The sequence below is a fragment of the Lycium barbarum genome, chromosome 4, assembly GCF_019175385.1.
Source record: "Lycium barbarum isolate Lr01 chromosome 4, ASM1917538v2, whole genome shotgun sequence".
Classification (NCBI taxonomy): domain Eukaryota; kingdom Viridiplantae; phylum Streptophyta; class Magnoliopsida; order Solanales; family Solanaceae; genus Lycium; species Lycium barbarum.
This window is the reverse complement of record NC_083340.1, coordinates 132,564,750-132,575,167: the sequence shown is the minus strand read 5'-3', so window position 1 is coordinate 132,575,167 and position 10,418 is coordinate 132,564,750. Positions and strand designations below refer to the sequence as shown.

The window sequence follows — 10,418 nt, the reverse complement described above, 5'->3', positions numbered from 1 at the left end:
ACCAAAAGGTTAGTATTCCTTGAATTTATCTTGTTCTTTCCGATTCCTAGTCCTTTTTAACCAAATGTCAAATTGGTCTTGGATCCCAAATTTTTACTAGGCACAATAATCTCAACTGGATCAGTCTTATTTGTCACTTCTAGCCCCTATACCGGGATGAAGTCAGCTTGATTTACTATAGAAGTTGAATTCTTTGACTAATGCCATAGCTATACAGAAAATAAAGAAGAAAAAGGGAAAAAATGTTGAAGTGTTAGAAATATGTTGATATGGTTAAGCTTAACATTACAACAGACAATTTCTCCTGCAACTGCATCTAGTTTATTGTGTATCTAAGTTGACAAATAATGCAAATAATGTTTTTATGTGATGATAGTATAATTATTTACAACCTCCTACCCTGATTCTTGACTACAACAAGCAAAATGCAGTAACAATCATCTATGGCAGAACTACGACAACTCTTTTTAGTACTAAGGGTGTGTTCGGTATGGAGGAAAACATTTTCCGAAAATTATTTTCCAATTTTCTCATGTTTGTTTGGTCAAAAATTTTGAAAAACATTTTCCTTAGGACTATTATGGAAAACCATTTTCCTAAGGACTACTAAAAGACAACTTATATCACACGTTCAAATTTTGACCACTGACTATTATGGAAAAACATACGACCAATCAATTAAGAATCTAATATTCGTGATTAGCTAAATCATCAATAAATCAGGACAAGGAACCGCAACTTAAAATTTCAATTCTTAAGAGCTGTCTTATAGGACAAAGCCAATTGATCAATGATATATAAATTCTGCAACTTGTCTTTATCAAACTAATTCTACCATAAAATTATGAGAGAACATGCAAAGGTTGCATAGTAACGATGTATACTAGTTAGACTTCATGATTTGCTGATATTCACAAGCTTAAATATTTGGCAGGCAGATCCACCAGTTTTAATATTTGCAGGACTTGTATCTCTTTGTTATCTGTAAATAAACACAAGAGAACTTTGTAGGATCATCTTTTTTCTTTTTCCTTTTTTAACTAAAATTGTAACTGATCATTGGAGATCATTCCTCATTAAGTAGAATAATACCAGATGTTGCTTTATTTATATATTAACAACTACCAAACTTCCTTATGCTTTAATGGTCCTTCGTTATTTTACCAGCCAAGAGAATATGAACACTATCCGTGCTATAAATCCCATAAAAGTTTTACAAGGATAATGAACTTTATCAAATTAGCGAAGCACACAGTCAGTCTACAGCAGAAAGATAATCTACATGTACAAACACAAGCCAAAAAGAAAAAAAAATATTACAGGACATATCATCATATACAAGTAAAATGGTATAACAACTCTGCTTGAAGGAAAATGTACAACAAACATATTCATAAACACATTTGATCCAACCTCAAAGGTTTGAAACTTGAGGACTTACTGAATTCATAGCTTTATCCTGAACTACTTCCTCACTAGTAGTTTTTATGCCTCCCTTATCATCTACAACCAATTCACTAGTACTCTTCACTGTATTATCATTGGAATTCTCAATGCCAGTGCTGGCTATAAAACGGCCGCTTAGAGGTGAGCCGACTGATAGAGAATATTCGTCTTCAGAAGAGTCGGCTTCCACAGAAGGATCCCTCTCGGACGCTGTTGATTCCGACTCGCCTTTAGATTTTCGTGATGACTTCCGGGATACTGCATGTTTTAATATATTCTTTGCCCTGTCTCGGACTCTGCCCTTGTTGGGGCTACTATTACCTTGACCATTATTTCCCTCATGAGTCTCTTTATTATCTTCTCGAGGAGTTGAATCATCCATTATAAACTTCACCCCGATCTCCTTTGCGTTCATTGCCTTTAGATTAGCATGCGGAGACGGAACAGGCTCTCCGAGATTTCCAGACTTATTATCCTCGCTTTTATGACTTCTGTGGAACATCGAGCCGATCTTATGTATACCCCTATTGAGTATATTTGGCTTCTTAGATCCATTGCTTTCCTCAGATTCATCACTACGGAAAGATCCTCCCATTTTTGACTTAACACTTCCTGCAAAATCAGCGTCAGAACCATGAACCTCTCCATCAATGACCCGACTCTTTCCCTTTCTCGGTTCCCAAACTTGTGGTACTTCACTGCCTGGGTGGTGGACCCACATACCAGTCTCCTGCTGTCCTTCTGTGTTAATAGGTTCAAATTTATCTGTGACTTTTGACGATTGCTTATCTGATTCGGTGGATAAGGAGCCTCCTTCGGCTGTATCTATCTCATCAGAATTGCTGTCCTGTTTGTTGTCCCATTTTTCTTGCTTGTATGACTGCTCTGTACCCTGAAAAAGAATGGGATGTTCTCATTTTGGGCCCCTCAGCCAAAAAAATTGATTATGGGCACTAGCCAAATTATACAAAACCTATACATTGATTATGTATATTGTATGTGTCTTTATGTATATTATGTGTATATTTTGATACAAAATGTATATTATGAGTACATTTATACTAAATATACAAAACCTATACATTTGCTGGCTATTATTGTTTGAGTGGTCCAAAATGTAAGTATCCCAAAAATTAATACTCGTAAATTGTCAATCATCTGCACTTTCATTAGTAAAATATACCACCTACTATCACTACGCCTATTTAATTTATCAATGGTGTTAACTGGAAACAGAATAAATTGAAGTTACTTGTCACCGTAACTCGCAAGACAGAGGTATGTACCTTTTCACTGCCTTCAACTACAGTTATGGCAAGACGTAATCTCCCCATTTTAACATTGCGAAGAGACAACCACATATCATGCCTCTGGCCGTCCCTGTAATCGCAGGCGTTGATGGTATGATCTCTGCCCCAAAAAAGGGAACATGTTTAGTTAATAAAGCACACACAAAAGTATTTGCATTTACTCATATTGCATAACATTCAAGAGACAAAAGATCCCAAAAGGATTTTCAAGAAAGAACAACACAAAGATAAGCACGATAAAAGCCGAGCATAATCATTGTGGAAGAAGGAACTAAGGGGTCATTTGGTTCGAAGACAAGTTATGTTGGGATTAGTAATGTTGGGATTAGTTATGATTGGCATTATTTCTTATCGACTATTTGGTTTGTTGTATTAAAAATAACATGCATTGCATAATCTAAATACTACTGAATAGGGCGTATAAGTATAAGAATAGTACTAGTGCTGTTAATGCCATAGTTTACTACGTATAAGAATAACACTAAATAGGGTGTATAAGTAATACTGGTGTTAGTGGTACTAGACTTAAATTTGCAACCAAACATTGTACTAAAATTTTATACCAGCATTATTCTACCTAGTACACCCTACCAAACGACCCCTAAGAACTAAAAATGGAAATTTTTCGGCATAACCCAATACTCCTAGTAAATCCTATTTATTTACTTTGTTCCTGCAGTATTAGTCAAAAGTGAACAGGACAGACCCCAATGTATCATCCTGAGAAAAATGATCTTTGTCACGAATGTCTATGTTGAGCATATTGTTCGGAGACTCCCATGAACAGACTGGAATTTTGAACTCCTCTTGCCACTGTGGAGATAATGTCTTCTTCTGAGTCTTCGTCTTGAATCTGTAGGGCCCGAGATGTCCCTTAACATATGGATCAGCCAATCCTGCAAATGATCTCTCAAGTATTTAGCATGTCCTAATTAGATAGATTACAGTAAGGCTCTTTTTGACTAACCATTTAAATCTGCTGGCTTCAGGTCTTCTGCTTCAAGGACTTCCAAAATAACATAAGCGATGGGCTCCTTGGCATCGACAGAAAACCAGCTTTCATCTGAAAAGAAAACAAACAATACGGAATTAACTCATCAAGCAGAACTTGGATAATGAGATCACTTCCCAAACTGAAGTCAACCATATTCTCATACATGTTAAAAAGGATCTTTTTTGATACACCTAAAAGAGGATTTAATCCATCATCAATTTGGACCTGATCATACTGAGCAAAGAGCAGATAGCGAGAGAGACGGGCTAAGAGCGAATATTACCTGGTTGGGGTGAGACAAATTTCTCCATATCAACTACCAGCATGTTAGGCTGCAAAATTTACAAAGACTCAGTCTGAAGTTATTTTACGAAATAACTTTTAAGGCATACAGAAACCATAGTACCAGTTTGTGAACTTTGCACGCCATTTGAGCAAGGGTAATATAAAGTCAAGCATTGATGCCCGAAAATGTATTAATGCGAAACATTTCTCACTATATAAAGAGGATTAGGGTCAAAACAGAAAATGCTCATATCACAAGCACGACAGAGGAATAAAGCTAAGAAAACAAAGAGCAGTATGAAAGATGGATGCCCAAATGGAATGGAACCAAACCTCAACAAGCGTCTCCTCAAATGCAACAGCAAGAAGATTATCCTGAAGAGGATCACAACAAACTTAGAGAAACTGCATAAATTCCAGCTTATTTACAGACCCCGATACAGAGAGACTCATTTAACTAACCAGCCATCCAGCAACTCCAGGCAGTTCGGTTACATCAATACCGTGTGAGAAAATTGGCTTTACAGTCATCTGAAAGTAAGGAGGCTCAGCAAAGCACACCCGTATACGACCAAGAAATGGCCACTTCCTTAGGAACTTGACCCCAACCAAGACCTACATGGAAAAGATTCAGCCCCAAAAGATATTTATTTTGCAATAGCTGGGATTAAAGATGACCATCCAGCACATCTATGATAAATCAGAAGATTGAGAATATAAAACAAACTTAGCAAAGCTCAAATATATCAACCTTACTGTGGCTAAACTATCAGTGACCAGATAACTGTAATTGCCATCAGACAATTATTTTACAGCTTTATAACTAGAGTTTCATAAATTTGAACTTCTTTCATTAGACGCTGTTAAGAACAGTAAAGAATGAACCAGAACACTCTCATGCTAAACATTGGGCAAAATCTTCTTCAACCAATGATTAAAAGAATTCTGCAAGAAACCTGCTGTTGATATAGTAAAACTGTCTGTACCTTTTGAAATTAACTGCTAATACTGATGTGTTATTGTATCGAGATATCATGTGATCCTATATTAACATGGATCATGTTATCTTAGATACTGATGTGTAGACCGATATAATTCTTTAGGCTACAACAATCAATCTTTTTTAAAAGCCTTTTAGCAAAAGACAAATCGTCGATCTCTGAATTCTCTGTCCTTAACCCAATAAAAGTGCATATGTAGTGAACACACAAGTTGTCTGAACTAATAATTCTTAGCTAAATGTTTCCCAAAGGAAGTAGGATTTGCAAAGCACTTGTTAGTTGAAAGCGAAAAGGTAATCATGCAAAATCACTGTGATAGCTAGTTAAGGTTTTAACTGATTAGACACAAACATTTCAAATCTAATGAATCTGAGAACGGAGTTCAAAAAGAAAGAAGGCTGATACTACTACTCCCCCTTCCCCTCCTTCAATACTGGTTACATTCTATCAACTGGCATTAGTACTTTACCTTTCCCTCAACATGCATTCCCAACAGATGCAACTTTGTAACCATTCCAAAACCCAACCTTTTCCTTAGCTTTGCAGCAAGAATCGCACTCATATCATCTGCAGAACGAAAATTCATTCCAAGCTCCAATACCTACACTCAACATATAGAAATTAAACCTTAGCAAATAAAGCACAAATTGGCCCAAGCAAACTGAGGGAGGGTGTTAAACAAGTTTCTTGAGTCAAGATTACATACAAGGTGATCATCGCCGGTTGAGTCACGAAGAACCCTCATTTCCGTGAACATAGGTGGGCTTCTTCCCAAGTAGAGATGCTGCATTGCAATATCTTTCTGTAGTAAACAGAAAAACATCCTAGTAACTTATCTTGCGAAACAAATTAATCCTCATACTGAAGTTACAAAATTGCTGATTACACTACAATTTAACAAGTAATGTACCTAGAACGAACTATAATTCAAAACACTGACAAAGGAAAAAAGCAAAACCAAATCCATTTAACATCTATATGGTAATTGGTACATAAGAATCCCTACCACAGTCCAAGGTTTGTATTTCTTCATAAACCATGGAATAATAGGGAGGAGAATTTTCTGCGAAACGATATCCTCCATCCACACAGGCCATATCTTTTCAAGTGCATGGTTTAACCACCTCACTGTTTCAGAATCAGAAAGCACCTGACAAAAGCCCCAAACAATTAAAAAAAAAAGAGTATTAGCTCAAATACCACATCTACATTAAAGGAATCTGTCATAATTTGGCATAAGAAAATCAAGCACTCTGGGACCCTCCAGCAATATGTAAAACAGCAAAAATTTCACTAGTAAAGCAAAAAAGTTAAATTCTCTGCAACTTTTTGAATCTCTCAGGAATATTTTTCTACTTTTGCCCACCAATTTTTTTTTTCCTGTGGGCCTGTTAATCCAACAATTACCAAAAATATGCAATAGAGTTTCCAAAAAAGGAAAGAATGTCATCAATTGTGCTAACAAATACTTACCCTTCGTTGATTGGACTGTCTTTTTTCCTCATACTGCAGTTTCTTATGTAATCTAGTAATATACTGTTCATGAACCTTCAAAAAAATCCAACAACAAAAGCCTAGATTAAATCAAACTGTAAATTAACATCATAAAATCATTAAAAAAATAACAGAATCTTGTAATACATACCAGATAAAGATAGATTAAGGAGAAGAAATAAGCCAAAGGGTGACCATAATTGAATGAATTAAGCAACCATAGTAGAATTAACACAATGGCCACATGATGTATCATTGTTGCCTCCAATATACTTGCCATTTCTTGAATCTTCCAAACCAAAAAAAAAATCCTTTTTTTTTCCTTCTATGTACAGTCACTGATCCAAAATAACAACACCCATCATGAAATCTTGAAAATTTCTTCAAAACCAACCTTTCAACCGTATAAATTTTTTTATTTTTTTTTAAGAAGACTTTGTTTTTGTTTCCTATTTACAGTCAGTGATTCAAAATAACAACACCAATCATGAAATCTTGAAAATATCTTCAAAACCAACCGTTTAACCGCATGTAATAATTACAAAAGTAATTTAGACATTTATGTTTTGCATGTTTTACACGTAAGTAAAAGTAGTGTAGTAATAAGTAACTGATTTTTAAAGGAAGTTGAACATGTCAAAGCGGGTCGGGTCGGGTTTGACGTGTGAAAATAAGGAGAGTTGCTGGAGATCCGTGTTTTTGAAGTTTTACGGTTTCAAAATTTGAGCTTTGTTAGTTTTATGACATTTGTGGGTTTCCACGTTAGTTACGTGTCTGGAGAAGAGTTATGAGTAGTGGATAGGGAGATGGTGATTCAATGTGGACAACAAACATGTGAGCTCATTTCATATTAAATAAAATACTTAGATTATAATACTAGGATTAATTTTTGTTAGCTCATTAAATTAAAATATATTTAGGTATGATTCAAAATATGTATTTTTTCCGTATCAAATTATTTTTCATTTTAGAAGTTTAAGGCATAATACTTATTTTTTCTTCCATTTTACTTTTAGTCAGATTTTGTCATTAATAAATATGACAAATAAATACAGTAAATATTTAATGGAGAGTGATTATAATTTAGACATAAATACGGATAAAGTAGGTCAAATAACACTCCTAATTTATATTTCTTAAGGGGTGTGTAAAACAAAAAAAGGACAAATAATTTGATATGGAAGGAGTAGTATTTGGTATGATATAGGAATTAAATTTAAATTTAAAGAAATGGATCATGGCCTAACTCAAATCCAAAAAATAATTTATGAGGGGAGGATTGTCCAAATCCTTATAAGGAGATTACCCATCTCATTAACCATTGATGTGGAAAACAATTTCATTCTTCAACAATATATTGAGTATTTGGTGCGATATTGGATAAATTTTTATTTCATTTTTTTGCCTGGATTGCCCTTCTTTTGGGGTCGTCTTTAATTTTTGCCCCTCAAATTGCTGGTATTTAATTTTTGTCCTTCGCTTAAAAAGGTGGCCGAAAATACCCCGAGGTTCTGGGTTCGAACTCCTGCTCAATCAAAAAAAAAAATTGCAAGGCAAGACTTTGCAAGAAGTCTACCGTCTCCGGCAGATTTTTAGTTATGCCTTAAGGCAAAATCTGCCGTATAAGGCAGAATTTTCCCTCAGGCATAACTAAAAGTTTACCTTATAAGGCAAAGTAGGCAGACTGTTTGTAAAGTCTCGCCTTGCGAATTTTTTATTTTATTTTTATGACTAAGCCGGGGTTCGAATTCAAAACCTCGAGGTATTTTAGGCTAAGGGCAAAAATTAAAGACCTCCCCCAACGAAGGCCAATCGTGCAAATTGCCCTTTTTATTTTCATTTTTACCCTATGATATATTTTAAATGACAAGGAAAAAGGCTTTTAAGGGGTGTCATTTGATAATTTTATCCATGTGTAGTTAGTCCTGAATTACTATCAAAATTCTACCAAAAAAGAAAAACAAATTATAGTTATTACATAAAATGAGATTGTTTTGATCCTTTAAAGCTTTTTTTTTTTTTTTTTTTTTGCAATTCCTCTTGATATATTAAATTAAAATGGAAAATATTTTACACAACCCAAAAAATGTGATTGGTTTAAAGTTGAGATAATTTCTAATACTAGTTTGTCTTGGATATTTCAAAGACGATAAGGAAAAGGACTTTTGAGGGGTTCATATTATCATATCGAGTATAATTGATATTGTTATCATTGACAAACTCTAGTAGTTAGATTTAACGAAATCTTTTTTTATCCTTAAATTTTTCTTTGCACATTTTTTGATTTAATCTGATAGCCTTAGTTTGTTAAATATTTACCCTGGATCAAAAACTTATTTTTGACAAACATAAAGGACCAAAATAGCTCAACAATATAATTAAAAGATTATTTGAACCTAGCTATCTGCAAACATGAGGATCATTTTTATCATCTTTCAAAGTTGAATAAAAATTAAGTAGGCGTTTGGCCATGAAAATCAAATACTTTTCACTTTAGTTGGAATTTTGTGTTTGGTTATAATTTTTGCAAAGAATATTTGGTTATTTCAATGTATTGAAAGTGAAAAAAGTAAAAACAAGTTTTTAAATGTTTTTCAAATTTCAAATACAACTTCAAGTTGTATTTGAAATTTTTATGGTCAAATGTTGATTTCCAAATAAAGTAAAATAACTTTCCGAAAAAAGTGAAAAATTCTCATGGCCAAACGGGTTCTAAATAAATTCACTGATGGAGTAACATTCATTACATGCATTTCTAGCTTTGACGCTAAGTTTAGAGTTTAATTTCATCTTTTTTCGAAGACCAGCACATAAAAACAAAAGTTGGCATTTCTAGCTTTTACACTAACATACTTTGTAAAATTGCAAAATTTAGAGTTTGTTTTACATTACTTGTTTGGTAATGGATATTTCCTATGACATCCGTTGTGGTCAAATGAATTAGAAAGCATTTTTATTATTGATAACAAGATTTTTTTAGTCTTCTTCAATTATTTAACAAACAAATTAAGAGCTGTCATTTCTAGCATTTTTATTTTAACTGGTTATGTTTTTTTATTGTTTACAACAACACCAACAAAATATTTAATGTAATCTCATAAGTGGGTCTGGAAAGGATAGAGTGTATGCAGACTTTAAAACTATCTCGTGGAGGTAAGAGGGTGCTGTTTGAAAGACCCTCGGCTCAAGTGCAAAACTGCAAATGTTTTTAAGTATATTTAATATATAGGCTATGATATTGTGTATTTCATACGTGGCGTGCACACAATAACAAAATGATGAAATAGCAATTACATAGTATCTTCCGCTGGCAAAAAAATTAACTTTCCGATGATTTATATTTTTCGGTGCATTTAAGAATTTATTGTTATAAGAACTTAATTTTTGTAATTTTAATATTACAAACAATTAATTTAATAATTTTACTGTTATTAAAAATATTTAATAACTTTATTATTATAAAGAATAAATTTAGGTAACATCGGTGAGATTAACCCAATAATAGACCATCATAGAAATATGAGAGTCGGCAATTGTACTGTTTGTGTCGATATCACATTTTCACATGATTGGACGCCAATCACGTACCTTGGATTAAGACATATCCAAAAGATATCCCACGTCTTGTCATGTTATGTCACGCTAACAATCATGTTTTGTTTTTCTTCTCTTGAGGTCGGTGTCAACCGGTTTGAACCGGAACCGGACCGTCAACCGGTTATAAAATTGACTGTTTTTCGGTCTAAAAATCGAAACCTGTAACCTGTTCTGATTTGTCAATTAAAAATTCGAAATCGGAACTGGTCCGATTTAAAACGTCCAAAACCTTTTTTTTTATAGTATATATATTATAGTATTTATTAGTATATTGTAGGTATATTTACATAT

At 33.7% G+C, this 10,418-nt stretch overlaps 1 protein-coding gene across 1 annotated transcript; it reads right to left on the bottom strand.

Annotated features, from left to right (window-relative positions):
* Positions 1 to 1,300: 1,300 nt before the first annotated feature.
* LOC132636525 (C2 domain-containing protein At1g53590-like) lies at positions 1,301 to 7,329 on the bottom strand. The gene is made up of 12 exons (XM_060353441.1): positions 6,682 to 7,329; positions 6,510 to 6,584; positions 6,043 to 6,186; positions 5,743 to 5,838; positions 5,506 to 5,637; positions 4,498 to 4,650; positions 4,369 to 4,410; positions 4,034 to 4,082; positions 3,724 to 3,819; positions 3,463 to 3,652; positions 2,733 to 2,856; positions 1,301 to 2,338 (listed from the first exon to the last, which is right to left on the bottom strand). Exons 1-12 carry the CDS (start codon positions 6,808 to 6,810, stop codon positions 1,415 to 1,417), a joined length of 2,154 nt encoding a protein of 717 aa, XP_060209424.1. The 5' UTR covers positions 6,811 to 7,329; the 3' UTR covers positions 1,301 to 1,414.
* Positions 7,330 to 10,418: the final 3,089 nt, after the last annotated feature.

Bases quoted from the DNA above. Each gene is read 5' to 3' on its own strand.
- LOC132636525 (XM_060353441.1), bottom strand. From the start codon at position 6,810: ATGGCAAGTATATTGGAGGCAACAATGATACATCATGTGGCCATTGTG. The intron at 5,839-6,042 runs GTAGGGATTCTT...TGTTTACTACAG, and splicing joins AATACAAACCTTGGACTGTG to AAAGATATTGCAATGCAGCA. The intron at 5,638-5,742 runs GTATGTAATCTT...TGTTGAGTGTAG, and splicing joins CAACCGGCGATGATCACCTT to GTATTGGAGCTTGGAATGAA.